The following is a 15592-nucleotide window of genomic DNA, read 5'->3' as shown; positions in this document are numbered from 1 at the left end:
CTTGCACCTCCCTAACCGGCCGACCTTGCCCCAATTTGTTGTCCGTAGGCCCTATTTCCATCGGCCAATTACATTTCTTCTAAGCATTAAGCTCCATATTAGCAACTGAGGGGCCCTCTATTATTTCAACCAATCAGATCTCCAACATCCTACCTGCTCCACTCCGGCCAATCTAACTAGTCTAGATCCTCCCATGACCGACCAAGCATGTCTCATGGTGCTCACATGTCACCCCTCTTCCATTCTGACAAATCAGAGCACTCGAATCTGAACTAACAACTTGGATTCACATCGAACAATTATATCTCTTCAACTTGGTCAGGCGATATCCAAAAGGTCACCAAAGATTGGACGAACAGCTGGGAGTAATTGGTAAATAATTTTAGTATGAGTTATATGTCAAAGGTTTCGTATGGATGTCTAGTAAAACATACTAAAACATCACATCAATCGGATTAAAGAGCTAAAAGATACAGCTTAAAAGGAGAGCTAGGTCATAGCTGAAAACTGACAGAATTCCTCCTGAATTCTTCCTGAGTTTTTACTGTCTGGATGTTCACACCTCCTAAACGAGCTCAAAACCTAAATATTCCCGCTAATGAACATAGGAAATTCCTTTCTGGTAATAATGGAGGTGCGGATCATCAAAATCCGAGTTCGTATGAGAATTCTACAGCAGTTTTAGTGAAGGGTCTCACATCTGAATTTTTTGACTACAAAATTTCACGAATTTCTTCATATATTGACATAAACTTCCATTCGCTCTTTCATTCATGAGGTGCGTTAATGTGATTATGAGACTATATGTCTTGCTACATATGCATGATTGTCCAACTTGGCTGGTTGAGTTAGCAGGTCTAAATTCATCTTGGCGCAACCAAGCAAGTGCGAGGGTGTTGACCTGTCGCCGTACTACCATTTCAGCCAGTCAGAACGCCTGCAACATATATACTTTGCCCTGGATCATCAACCAAAGTGGGTTGGTCGAGCGGCATAGAGGCGTCTTAATTAGGTAAACGACAACCCTTGATTGTCGCAATTCGATCTCAACCACCCAACTTGGCTGGCCAATTTGTCCGGTCCAGATTAAGACCTGGGCGAACAAGGAGATCCCATGATTGCTACCAGTTATACTTCTTCCCCATGGACCAATCACGTTGTACATAGTCGTCTTGTTCAGCCATCCACGGTCGATCAGAGGAGGCTGGTCGGGCTTCCCTAAAAGCGTGGCAATTGCACATGCCACTGACCATATGGGTCGCATGTGCTAGGAATTTTTCCATAACTAATTAAAATCTTCACGACTGAGCTTGGCAGGTTATATACAATGATGCGTTGTATCCGTCGAATGTTTTTGAGATGCTTGCTTATAATCATTGTGTGCTATTTTTGAGTATCATTCGTGGAAAGTCTCATTCTTATAACTTGACTTACTCGAGACATATGGGCCTCATCCAAGTAAATAAAATTTTATGAGTAGGCTTTTACCTGGCATCCTTAGTAATATAAATCACTCCAGTCATGACTAAGTGCTATTTTCTACTAAAATACTCAAGACATCAAACATGTCACAACTGGGGGGATGTTCATTAGGGTATTGGTCTGGCGGTTTACAGCATATGCGGCGTGCAACGCGCCCATTAAGAGAAAGTGTCTGGAATAACAGACAGGTGACAGGTAGAGAAGTAGTGGGAGCACAAACCGTCCAGTCTTCCCATAACCATAAGACACGGTTTTTCACCATTCACCCATGATCTCCACTACTTCACAACTCCCACTTCCTAAGAGATCAGGGTGATGGATCATGACTTGATATAAAAATAGATTTTCAATTTATTTTTTAGGGACAAAACATACAAGTATTCAGAGAATACAAAGAATATCGCTTTCGCCCGACAAGCAAGTTCAATTTTTTCTGAAATTCAGTCATAAACAATCACACCTTGCAGAGTTCATCATCCTGGTCTCAACACCTTCTCTGCTTCCCTCCCTAAGACCAACCCTTATCCTTCATTTTGTGACCGAAGTAAAACTAGAACGATCATTTCTTAGTTTAACACATAATTGTACAGATTGATATCTCGAATCTAAATTACTCGTGTGCAATACATTTTGTTTAGGGTTTAGATTCGTTTCTCATCAACACACCCAATTTACTACTTTCAGCAGAATCAGTTTTTACCCTCTTACAAGTGGGAAATTCCTGGGCTTCATGGTCACTAGAAAAGGAATAGAATTTGATCCGCTAAAGATCAGAGCAATTATGGAGATGAAACCTCCAACCTACAAAAAAGAGATACAACAACTGGCAGGAAAGTTGTCAGTACTGAACAAATTCATTTCAAGACTGTCAGGAAGCAGCAAGACTTCCATTGGAGCGAAGAATTCTAGGTAGCTCTTAATAATATTAAAGATTACTTTTCTCTCCTCCTATCTTATTAACCCCAGTCAGAGGTGAAGAGCTCCATCTCTATATTGCAACCATTCAAAGTGCAGTATTACTAAGAGTAGAAGACAATAAAGAGAAGCCAATCTACTTCATCATGAAGTCACTGACAACACCAGATTCAAGATACTCACAGCTAGAAAAGGTAATCTTTGATATTTATTTCTCATCAATAAAACTAAGACCATACTTCTTGAACGATAATAGTGGTCACAGAGTACCCTGTTGAAAATATTTTCCCAAAGAAACAAAAACTGTAAAAGTTTAGCTTTGCATAACGTTCAGCCACCCTGTTCATATATTGAATCAAATCATGTTTATAACTTAGAATTCATCCTCAATCAAATAAGAGTTTAGATACTCATGGATTTAATGAAACCCGTGATATACATAAGATATACTAAAATAGAAATATGTTCAGTGATAGAAGAACTCAAAACCCTAGCTTTCGCTTCTTTGGATCTTGTTAAAACATGTCTCATACCTCTTGAAAGTATTTGGAGGTCTCCTTAAATATCCCTAACAATATTAGGGTATGGAAATACTTCGTAAATATGTTTTCCATATTTGAAAAGTATTTTTGTTACTTTTTGGAGGTGGCGATCAGTCTTACCATGGATCCCGAAATAGGTAGGGATCGGTCCCTAGTTGATCCTCAAACTGTTTTTCGATGATTCTACCTAAATAAGACAAACAAAAGAAAACAGAGTAACAAAAGGTAATATGAAAGAAACATAGAAAATACAAGCATGTAATCGATAACAAAAGTATAGTAAATTATGCACTTATCAATAGGTTGTAGCTGATTTCCAAGTTGAAGGTCGAGACTTCAATCTAATGTTCAACGAAGATCAGCCATAAGTGCAGCCAGAACCTGAGAATGTACCAGATTATGAAGACTCATCACTTGACACACCTGGAGCATGTAATTTTTTTTGTTAATGACGCATCAAATAGAAAAGGAACTAGAGATGAGTAGTCATATCACACAAGAAAACAACTTCATCGAATTTTCATATGCATTGGATTTTAGTCCAACAAATAATCAGGCAGAATATGAAGAGCTTCTCTAGGGAGTACTAGCTGCAAAGAGCTAAAAGAGTTTATACTTTTCAGTGACTCTCGGCTGACTATATAGCAGGTAGAAGGTCAATTTGAAACAAGAGATTTTCGATGGCCAAATACAAGAAGAAAGTTAACACTCTAATATCCAACTTTGAATAAGTGAGTATCAGAAAGATACAAAGCAATAAAATACGACATGCAAAAGCCTTGGCTTTCCTAGGTTCAGTCATACCTGGAGCTTGTCAAAGGGCAATCAAGATTGGAATCCTTGAAAGGTCAGCTGTCAATGAGCTTGACACAGATGGTGCAATGACTCAAAACTCGAACGTAACCTCAGTTGAAGTAAAAGAAACCTGGATGAAGGGTACTTTCAGCTACCTTGAGTCCAAAACATTACCAGATGACCCGCAAGAGGCAAAAAAGAATAAAACCAAAGAAGCCAGATATCAAGTTCTAGATGGTGACATGTACAGAAAGATATATGTTGGGCCACTACTCAATGTGTAACCGAAAATAAGGGAGAACAAATCCTAGATGAAATACACTAAGGAGATTGTGGTAACCATGCTGGAAAAAGGTCTCTAGATGAACAGGCAAGATCCCAATGTTATTTCTGGACACACATGAAAGAAGCTGCTGAAGAGATCAAAAGAAATGCGATAAATGCCAAAGGTATGATGTATCGATACCAAATTTATTTATTTTTGAATTTCATTCCTGCAAGCATTTAAAGGTGCAAAGCAATTGCAGAAAATACAAGTACCATAATATGATTGTACAACTCAGAGATTTTATAGAAAAATGGACCTTTAGCGTCAAAAGGAATGAACGTCCTGAAAGTGACATGAATATGATACAATGATAATTAACACTGTGAGAATATAAAATATGCAGATATTATAGTAAGATACATGCACCAGCAGAAACTCTGCATAACGTCTGGACTCCTTGGCCATTCATGAAGTAGGCATTGGATATTATGAGTTCATTTATTATGGTAACAGTTTCAAACTCACAACTTACTTTAACAACAGATGAAAAAATGCGATGAAGAAAAAGTTCAATCTTTAAAGATGAAATTGAACTCACACATCTACTGAATTACAGGCACCTGGAAGCATAAAATACATATTGGTTGCCACAAATTATTTTTCAAAGTGGGCTGAGGCGGAAGCACTGGTAACAATCATAGAGAATGATGTTAGCAAATTCCTATGGGAACACATCATTTATAGATTTGGATTACCCATGACGCTAGTAGCTGACAATGGAACACAATTTCAATATGGAAAGCTAGCAGAGTTGTGCAGAAACAAAAATATACAACAAAAGTATGCTTTTTAAACTATACAAAGCTTTAAATTATGATATATTGTGAATACCATAAAATTCTAAAAACATATCATGACATTGAACCCATCTTTCCATAAAAGAAGCAAGCCTCCATCCAAACCTGCAGAAGGAACATAACAGCAGTTTGGAAAAGGGAGAGTTTTTGTGAAGTTAAAAATCCTATCACATTAATTTTTGTTTCAGAAATAAACACAATATAAGGTTTATGTGAACTATTGAGATAATTAATGAAGATGGACCGTAGTCTGGAAAAAACCTTGACAGTTCCAAGCTAAAATTTTCATATTTTTCATAAAGGAAAAAATAATAAAGAAAAAAGTTTTGAATAAGTTAGAAAAGGGGTTTCTGAATATCTGAGAGACAGGTTTTCCTTGTTGTCCATGAGTGGTGATTGCTGCATCCAAACTAGTATTATCCATCTCCATTTTTGATGTTGTAAAGATCTGAGTCATTATTTTTGTTAGTTAATATGGAAGGGGTGACATGGATATTATGAAGGTTGTTAGAGGGTTCATTGTTTAACTCAGAGTTTCTCATCCTTTTGTTCTGCCTAGTGTCTTCATCACCATCTTTTTTGTCAGCAACCTTTTGAGTATCATTCCCAACATCAATTTTTTCCTCATTCATTAAAACTACATCTTCTTCTTCACCAAGTTCTTGCTGATGTTTATCATATTACTCAATAGTTAATCTGTCTAGATAGAGCTTGTAAGCAATAGTCTCACATTTATCATCATTGGATCAATCACAAAACATTTAGGACATATGTTATGAGGTTGCAACTCCCAATAATATCTGATCTAGACTTGCCCATTAGCAATTGTATTCCACCACGCTCATCTGATCATCAGAAAGTTTAGGTAAATACGAACTCTCGTAGGAATGTCAGATCCATACCTTGGACACGGTTCTTTGGATCAGTCGAAATCTTTTTCCAAAAAAACTTTATAGCTTCATTCACAATAGAGACATTCATATGTTCAAGTTTGAGATTTTTGAACGTTACAGTGAATTCCTGAACTAGAAACTCATGCTCCTCAAGACGTTTACTGGTATCATACTTTTGAATAACATAAAGGGCATCATTAATGATCCAATGACCCCTTTTTATGACATTGTCTTTCTCATCTTCATTATTCAGATTAACAACAAAGAGATTGTGACCCATAACCTTCATCTCCTTATTTTTGTATCTCCTCCAAAGCTTGTTAACTTCTGCTCTTACCAGCTTTATCTCCATTTACCCTTATCAAAAATCTTCCCCAAAACACTATTTGATCACTCATCCACAGCATCATTAATCAATTTAGCAGAACCTACCGTTCATCTTTAGAAAAAATAGGGTTTTGAGGACCAATGGAGGTATTTTTCAGATGTTTGGTGACCTTAGTAACTTGGATTTGAGAACTTGAGGCCATACTTTATTTGAAAGAATAAGTTCTGACTTTAGGAGAATTTTTACTAATAAAAAAGAAGTATTAGGGTTTCTTCTGTTATCAAAGTATCTTATATGTGGATAATTATGAGTATCTATAATACAAAACAAGATAGGTTTTTGAGCTTTCGACGGACATATAACATTTTAGAGACAAACGTTGCATCCAACCATCCCAATCTCATCCCAGCCAAAGACATCTGAAGGATGTAAAAATTGTAACGTCTTTTCATCATGAATATACTTTGAGTGGGTTTTCTCATAATTAGGATCATAAATAAAACTTAAATTAAATGTGATTTTCTTTTTAAGACCAGTAGCTTTAATTATCTCATCATTTGATTTTTTTTACATTATATTCTCCATCTACAAATAAATAAATATTTGAATAAATAAATAATACACCAAAAATCTTCAAAATCAAGAATCACAAAATTTCAAATAAATCCACAAAATTAAATGAAAAGTAAGCTATTATTTCTGATCCATGATGACCAATTATAGTGAAATTCATGATTACCAATTGTCTTTTTTATTAAATCATGAATCAAGAAGCAAATTAAATAAAAAGACATAAATTATTTATAAAGAACAAAATCCTATAACATGCCTAGATGAGAAACAAAACAAAGCACAAAATTGTTTTGAAATTAATATGAAGAAATTTGGTGCAATGAATCATAAGTTCATAACCACCATTTTCATTCCTATGAATCTACCCCTGCATATGATAAACATGTGCAAAGAATCACAGTTACATAATGGATTTTGCATATTTTCTCCTGACCACGAATCACAAATCTGATATCCTAAATTTTCAATAGACGTGAGATGGAAAATCAAGAATAATGTGTTCAAAATCCATTCATTTGATCTGCATCACTTGAAATTTTGAATGGTTTCATTAACTCATGTAGAGTGAAAATCAAAAACGTAGTGGGGATCTTCGAGATTTTTTGAGGGAAGTTGTTAGTTTTGAGAAAGTAAGTAATTTTAGGGGAAGGGAAATAAATGTTTGCGTAAATTTTGGGTTGAAATATCGTCTGAGTTTTGGGTTAAAACACAAAACAATATCAAAGACCACCAATTTTGGGTCGACCAAAAAATAATATTTTAGGGCAAAATAAAACAATTGACTTGATATTTTTATCAGAAATTATTATTTTAATTAATTACAAGTGTAACCGAATTTGTAATTTTTTGGATGAATAATATCTAAGATTCTTATAACTACCGATTCTCATGGATCAAAATAAATCTTCGTATTTTTCAAATCATTACGACTAAAAATTAGTCCGTCTCATGTCGTGCCGTTACGGCACGGGTTATTTCTAGTCTATAAACAAGGAAAAATGATTCCTGTGATTGTGGAGGGTATTTTTATCAAACATATCTTTAGAAACAAATTTATTCTCCTTTGATCGAGTCAAAAAAAGGAAATACCATGGAACAATGAAATGTCTGTAATTATGGTAACTAGTTTTGACTGGGATAGGAGGTAAATCGAGTTTTTGAATTTGGGTTATTTGGTACTCAGATTTTGACCAAAATCTCAGTTTTGACTAACATTTGTCCAGCCTTTGCGTTTGGTCTAAAGAACAACGTTGACCTGCGCTGACCATGTTAAACCTTGACTTCTGTTAAGTAATTAAAACTAGACTTAACCAAGTCAACATTACAAAAAAAGGCTGAACAAATGTTAGACTAAACCCAGTTTTCGGTCAAAATCTGAGTACCAAAAACCAAATAACCCTTTGAATTTTTATGGTTTCATGGCTATATTGACGTCGAAGATGACAATAATGAAAGGTACGAAGATATATGAATAGACCGGAAACCATGAACAACACAACTGACTTCAACATACTGATATGGATCATCAAATGAAGATGATTAGCACTACTTGCTAAAAAACACAACTGTTTGATAGATTTGGAAGCAATGATCCAAATAACCACCACTAGATATACCACTCAAGGCATCGAAGGAAAACCTGTAAAGAAAATTAGCTTTCCATAAGAGAAATTCAAAAGAAAACAGCTTTCCATTAGCTTTCCACTCAAGGTATCCGAGTCCTTCCATAAAGACTCAGAGAAGATTAAATAAAAGTTTAAACAAGATCATCAGAAAAACAATAAAGATATCAGATTAGTGTCATATATCTTAGTATGAAAGCTGTCAATGCATCATCAGAAAAATCTCAGATTAATGTCATATATCTTGGTATGAAAGCTGTCAATGCATCAAAATCAGTCTCTTACAAGTCATTGACCAAAGAGAGATTCAGTCTCTTACAAGTCATTGACCAAAGAAAGATTGACCAAAGAGAGATGATTTATTATTTTATCTTCGTGAGAAATCAATGCATTCATGATTATGAAAAGGGCTACCATATTTTCTCAAGCCTCCACAAACGGAAGTCACCGAGCAACCCGTAACAAATCAGGATCCTACAAACATAGTGAACTGTGTATCTGCGTGAGAGTCTTTAAAGGCTTGTGAAGGCACTGGAAGAAAAGAGTGACAGATTTCTTAACAATTCTCTGTGCGCGAGCAAACCTATCTCTTAAACAAAAACAGTAAGAGAGAGATTACGGAGTGGCTTAGCTTGTTAATCTTTTTTTTTATTAAACAAAGGACCTTTAATGCAATGCGATGAATGATTAGTTTGTATTCTATTCTGAGTCAGACTTGATGATTATATTGACGAAGACCACCGAGTTTACTTGAAATAAGTTAACTGGCCATTTGGATATCTGCAAGAAGCATCATAGTAAATGCCAGTGTGTCGCAGCTAAACAAAAAGTCTACACCAAGCAAGCTGCTTACAAGTTGGTTGTATCAAGTCTGGGACTAAAAGGCGCCCTGGGGCCAAGTTAAGAACAAAATTCTGAATTATAAGAAACCAAGTGGTAATCCGCATCAAGGTGATTCTTATACTTGACCCCAGAGGTTCGACTAATTTTGTCTGTGTGGATGCTTGGCGCTGTTCGTGCATGGTTAATCGCTCTTTATAGCTGACATTTGCCCCCTTCACATGTCGCCGTAATATAATTCTATGCCTAGACATTTTAAGACAAAGAAAACCATTCCTTAAATACGAATGAAACAACAAATCCAAGGATTGCAGTTCCAATCCAAGTGAGATCATTCTAGTAGTAAAAAACCTGATGTTTAGCAATAATTTAATGAATACAAGGATATTTTCAAGCTGTAACGGTTAGAATATCTGAAGGTTTGACTGGAGAGTGAAGTACCTATAGAATGGCAACTAGAAACACCCAGTCAATCATCTCAAGCTCAAATCTAGATCATCTTCGTCGTCCATATCATGTTCACTTGATGGCCTGATTCTCCTTATATCTCTGGGTGTATTTCTCCCACCACCCTTCTTTGGTTTTCCCCTGCAGAATGACTCTCATGTTTAGCATTATACAAAAAAAACTGTGACACTAACATCTTTCTTCTTATATATACAAAAAGAAATATTTCCTGAAAATTGAAACAATAAACCCAATAAGAGCACACCATAAGGCGGATGGGTGGATGGCAACTTAGTCAACCAACTCCACATCCTTCTAACGTTACCAATATTAAACATATGAAGTGCCAAGTCAATTGTCTGTAGCTATGTTGTGTTCCAACTTCCAACAGGATATTAAGAGAATTAAACATTGTAATTAAAAATTCCACGAGAAGATACTAGAACAGTGTTCCAACATTTTATTTTATTTTGAGATCCGGACAATAGAATAAAACATTTGGCTATATTAAGAGAATGTACTTACTGTCCATTTGCACCAGCGCCTTTTGACCGGCCTAGACCAAAATCTGACCTTCCATCTGTCACAAACACAAAAACGTGAGAAGAAAAGTCAGACCATTCCCACAAACTGTAAGGCTTAAATCACAGGTATTACGGGCTCACCATCTCGTCCAACCATATGTTCTTCAACCTGCAAATAAATAACCCATGGCATTAAGTATACAGACAGCACTGCTGGGTCCCAATATGTTTTACTTTACCTACTGAAGCAAAGAGAATGGATATCTTGTGAAATAGCTCACTCTGGAAGCGAGTTTCACTTATAATAAGCGTAGACTGGAGAAGAAAGATAAATGTCTGAAAGAAAAATCTAACATATGCCAAGTGAACAATTTTTGTTATTGGTATGTAGTATCTGTTTATCGAATAAAAAAAATAAGATTTCATTTCTTTGATCCCCTCATGTAATTTGGTCTTTAGGTTGCGAGCTTAATTTAATAAACCATGCCTAAACAGTGCGCCAACGATATGCAGCTTGCTACAACTTCTGGCTCCCCTTGATCATAGGGTCTAAGTGGTTGCAAGCATATTACTATATGGCGCCATAGACTATACTGTTCTCCTCGGATGTTCATTGAACATGAAATCATATAGTGCATTTTCTGAAATCTTGGCAACAATTCCATCATATTTATCCAGGAGGCTTCAGACCCTACTTCTTATAAAAAGGAAGGCCGAAGCAGAATTTTCTTTCTCAAAACGACTTGGACTTTCCAAATTCACCTCTATAAATATTGGAAACATATGGAAAAAATTTACAAATAAATGTTCTACTGTCTCTAAGACTTAAGTCAGCAGCTTAAGTCCAAAGTCCTTTGCGATGAAAATCAGTTTTGGGTTTCAAAATTGGCTGGTCACGTACCGACAAAGGAAGGTTAGTCATTGTTTCAGTATTTTACTCTTCTTTCCTACAGACACCTGCATGTCTGGCCTACTGCAGAACTTCAGTATCAATTTCCATAAGCTAAGCTAGAGTCTGGTTTTTGTGTCTTGTCAGTGATACAGTGTATCGCTGCATCGAATTAATACTTTTACCTCAGAATGTAGTCGACTAAGGCAGAGTATTAAAGCACAAGGCTCAAGCAGATAATGGTATATAAGAAAATTTCAATTTTTAAGTAAATTTGAAATAAATATACTTACTGCTGGTGATGTAACAGATGATAGCGAGAACAGCCGATCCTCAGGCTGGAACTTCCTGGAGCGCTTTAGACTGCAGTCCCAATTCTACATAACTATATTACTTATGTTTAATAAAACTACGGTTCTCTAAAATCATGAACAGATTACCGCATTCAATAAAAGCTACATCACAAAATAAAATATGTAGCAAAACACACACATATTGATATGATAATCATGGTATAAAGTTGTGTGCAATTTTGTAAACGGTTTTAGGCTTACACCAAATATATTTGTTGGTATAAAAAGAAAACAATGCTGCAACATGCAGAACTGCAGACTGTTCATATAGCCCTATTCTGGATAGTTCTTTGGTCCCGGAAAAATTACAGAAATAAATATTTACCAACAACAAGCTATTTCAGAAGAGAAAAACATAAACGCCTGTATAAAGAGAAACAGAGAGGGTGAAGTTTTCTGATCACTACATGTGCATCATCCACACGTACTTATGTGGGGGAAAACACAGTGCCCTGCGAATCAACAATTCCAGAAACCTTCTACGTAGGAGTATATTAGAGACTCGAGGTTTAATTAATTCAGGTTGAAATACAAAGCCAGCTTTGTTTCTGTTCAGTATTTATCTAGAAAAAATTTCTTGGTTTTTTCTTCCACTATTCATGATTTCAACTATCTGACTGTTAAGGTACTAACAACTAAGGTATAGTTTTTTCCCCATAAGAACTAAGGTATAGTTGATAGTTTCATAGGCTAGTCTGGAAATGTTGCATACATTCCAACACGAAAAATCCAGAATGCTCTAGCCACCTCTACTAATGAATGATTACCAGAATCTTCATTAGCTAGCTTATCACTATTTACACATCAAATAGAGTAATATGACTGCCTTAAATACGAAGGCAGTAATATCCATCTAATAGGCGCAAATATCTAGGCCTTGTTTCTTAAATATTGGGCCATACACACAACTTCTCTTTATGTATCATGAATCACAAGCTTACAACCATTGCAAATATCCAGTAAATGAACATACCAACATTATTACGAATAAAATTATCTTTTTCATAAAGTTAACTTAGGGTCGATAATCAATGTGGTAACCATTAAGAACACTGACAGTCAAATCCAAAAAGGTGTTGAGACTTTATATCACTTGACCTCTTTGACCCCATGGCCATGAAAAACGAAATTATCAATCTCAGCATCCCACGTTTTCCCACACAAAAGGCTAACGTTACAAGAAACTCAAGCCTATTTACACTAACATGCAAAAATGTCCCACCGTCGCCTATTAAAAATAAAATAATAAACAAGTTGAATTTCGTAATCAATTTCTAATGTTCTTGTGGAGAAACATAAGGCCTTAACTATGCAGATTGAGGACCTGTATTCTAATTTAAATTAGGAAAGAATTTAAGATACACACAAATATTTACTTCTTCGTAATCACACGATTCGCACCACCAAAATTATAAAAATCCCCCATCTACGGTAGCGTTAAAGTGAAACAACTAGTCGAAAAAAGTAAAAGATACATACTTTGTGGTGCTCTTAGTTGAAGATAGGAACCCTTCAAAACCTTTCAGTACATTGCCACCCTGACTTGAGTCTTGCAAATAGCTTGTTTCCAGCTCATGCACCTATAGAGAAAGCATGGATCAAAGAATGAGTTACCACCAAAAATCATTATTTTGAATGACCTATGTGTAACAGGTTCAATCAAGCTAAGCCAGGCAGGTTTCTATCTCCTTAAGAAGCCTAAGAACTAGGAAGTGTGGAAACTGTAAGGACGGCGTCTTGAAGAGAGAATGGAAAAGGAGAAATGCGATGCTGGGTTGAAGTTGTCAGAGGATAATTCAACAATTGAACTTAGGTATCTGGGAAACCGGGTATAGTTATTCACATATAATGGAACAATGAACAGAAATTTGAAGATGAGATAGGCAAAATGACTATTTGAGAACAGCATAGCTGTCATCTGAAATATAAGCACCTAAACAAAAGATTCAACCATACTTTACATAAGATATAACAACACAAAAATATTACTTCTGCCAACTTATCAACTTGCGAAATATAATTGCTGGTCATGGGAATTGATTAAACCACTATTTCAGCACAAGCAATGAAAGATATAGTTAAGCTTTTAAATTTTGACACCTGATAAACTAAATGGAACGCTTCCCCCCAGTACCCAAAAGCACATTCATGAGACCAAAGAAAATCAAATGAGTTGACAAACTCATGATAGGGCATAGCAGAAGAACTAAAAGGCAATTGAGTATTGATTTCAAAAACATCAAGGACTCAAGATCACTTCGTGAATAAGTGGATTCTGGTATTCGTTCCTTCATCAATCATCTTCCTAACAAGTAAAGTAGGTTTTATTTCTTTATCATTTTTTGATACAAAAGCTTGTATTTAAGAAGTCGGTGGCTTAACAGAAAGACCCGTCGCTCAGCCAACACTTCCCTGAAGTCTATTATATCAACCATTGAAGGAGACAAATAACTTAAAGGGGTACCAATACTGATTGCTCGGCAATTTAATTACATGCACAACTGTGAGAATGGAAAACAAGCAAACAAACAAAAGAACAACGGAACAAAATGAAGAACATCAGACAACATAATCTCAAGGTTAACCTAATTATCATTTGATCAACCAATTGGCGTGAAATTGAAAATTATGTATAGTTATGCCTTATAAAAGCGATGATATATTCTAAACTCAAACCCGTTAATTGAAAACAAAAAAATAATAATCATAAATTACCTGCTTCTCGATGCCTCTTAGCTCTTCTTGAAGTTTCTCTCTTTTACTCATCAGAGATGTCAGGACTTGTGAAGGATTCGACGAGCTTCTCTGTCCTGAAGACACACAAAAACAAATTCAAACCTATACTTAAGAAACAAACGGCATGAATTGGGGTTTTCATTAGGAAGTACCTTCAGTCTCCATGATGTTTGAATCTTAGAAACAAAAATTAGGGTAAAAGAGAAACGTAAAAGGGGCTTAATTTCTGCGGGGAGAAATGTTCTCCTTTGTTAGGTTTAGGGGGTGTTTGGATTCTTTAGATGCACTCTCAGACAACCTAAACATCGACTAAGAAAAGTTGCTATATTAGGTTTAGGGGGTGTTTGGATTCTTTGGATGCACCCTCGGACAACCTAGACATCCACTGAGAAAAGTTACTTATACAGTAGAACCTCTTTATATTACCCGGCTAAATTGGGGCATATGCCACTTAATTAGGGCTTATAAATTACTTCATCTATTTAATTCACAATGATAAGTGGTGTCTAATATTTATGTAAACTACCAAAATTACCCTCAAAAAATGTTAGTACTACTAAATTATCCCCATCAATCCACAGTCATGGAGTCGACCAAATGCCAAATAGCAGACCAAAAGCTAAAAAAAATTGGCATTTTACACTGAGCAACCACAGTCGTGGAAGACTATTTTTAGTCAGGCGGAAGTATAACAAACGCCCCAGTTCAGGCGCACTTTTAATGACCGTCCCAGTTCAGGCGCGCTTTTAATGACCGTCTCATTCAGGCGCATTTTTAATGTCCGCCTCATTCAGGCGCACTTTTAATGACCGTCTGATATCAGGCGCATTTTTAATGTGCGCCTGATTCAGGCGCACTTTTAATGTCCGTCTAATTCAGGCGCACTTTTAATGATCGCCTGATTTCAGGCGCACTTTCAATGACCGCCTGATTCAGGCGCACTTTTAATGACCGCCTGATTAGTGAATTTACATAAATATTAGCCACTAATCTTCTTCTAATAACGTATTAGCCCACTAATCTTCTTCTAATAACGTATTAGCCCACTAAACGAGTGAATATACCAACGTCCCATTTGGGCGTACATTAAAGCAACGTCCCATTGGGACGTAAAATATACCAACGTCCCATTGGGGCGTACAATATAACTACGTCTGTGTTGGGGCGTATGTATTACATGCGTTTGGTTAGGCGGAGTTTATAGATGCGCCTGATTCATACGTTAATTATACTTCCGTCTGATTTCATACGGTCACTAAAATCTCGTCTGCTTTCATACGCTATTAATACTTCCGTCCCACTATATTTCGTTTAGTCTGGGTTAACGACCACATTTGGTCTCAAACCCTAATTTTGGCGATCAAATTTGGGTTTGGTCCCTTCCGTTGCGGCATATTTTGAGACCAAATTTGAGTTTAGTCCCCAAATTTGGCCGTGACTGTGGTTGCTCTAAGAAACCTAACTAACAAAAATCAGTTTTTATTTCTAACATAAAAACCGATTCATCTCCTCCACTCCCTCTTTTTCC

At 36.1% G+C, this 15592-nt stretch overlaps 1 protein-coding gene across 3 annotated transcripts; it reads right to left on the bottom strand.

Moving 5' to 3' along the window:
• Nucleotides 1-8143: 8143 nt before the first annotated feature.
• On the bottom strand, nucleotides 8144-14411 carry LOC113358182 (chromatin modification-related protein eaf6-like). 3 transcript variants are annotated; one of them, XM_026601715.1, is made up of 8 exons: nucleotides 14217-14411; nucleotides 14044-14138; nucleotides 12808-12908; nucleotides 11269-11338; nucleotides 10228-10255; nucleotides 10088-10142; nucleotides 9557-9703; nucleotides 8144-8292 (listed from the first exon to the last, which is right to left on the bottom strand). In XM_026601715.1, exons 1-7 carry the CDS (start codon nucleotides 14227-14229, stop codon nucleotides 9589-9591), a joined length of 477 nt encoding a protein of 158 aa, XP_026457500.1. In that variant the 5' UTR covers nucleotides 14230-14411; the 3' UTR covers nucleotides 8144-8292; nucleotides 9557-9588. The 3 variants fall into 3 exon arrangements, with proteins under 3 accessions (XP_026457500.1, XP_026457499.1, XP_026457498.1); XM_026601714.1 differs by lacking the exon at nucleotides 8144-8292 and adding an exon at nucleotides 8990-9361 and having other exon boundaries at nucleotides 14217-14410; XM_026601713.1 differs by lacking the exon at nucleotides 8144-8292 and having other exon boundaries at nucleotides 9369-9703; nucleotides 14217-14409.
• Between the last annotated feature and the right edge of the window lie 1181 nt (nucleotides 14412-15592).

Source organism: Papaver somniferum, chromosome 3 (assembly GCF_003573695.1).
Source record: "Papaver somniferum cultivar HN1 chromosome 3, ASM357369v1, whole genome shotgun sequence".
NCBI lineage: Eukaryota > Viridiplantae > Streptophyta > Magnoliopsida > Ranunculales > Papaveraceae > Papaver > Papaver somniferum.
The sequence above is the reverse complement of the archived record's forward strand: the minus strand, read 5'-3'. Positions and strand labels throughout refer to the sequence as shown.

Coding starts and splice junctions, on each gene's coding strand:
- LOC113358182 (XM_026601715.1), bottom strand. Junction 12,909..14,043: donor TAAGAGGCATCGAGAAGCAG/GTAATTTATGAT, acceptor CTTTCTCTATAG/GTGCATGAGCTGGAAACAAG. Junction 9,704..10,087: donor GGCGCTGGTGCAAATGGACA/GTAAGTACATTC, acceptor GTCATTCTGCAG/GGGAAAACCAAAGAAGGGTG.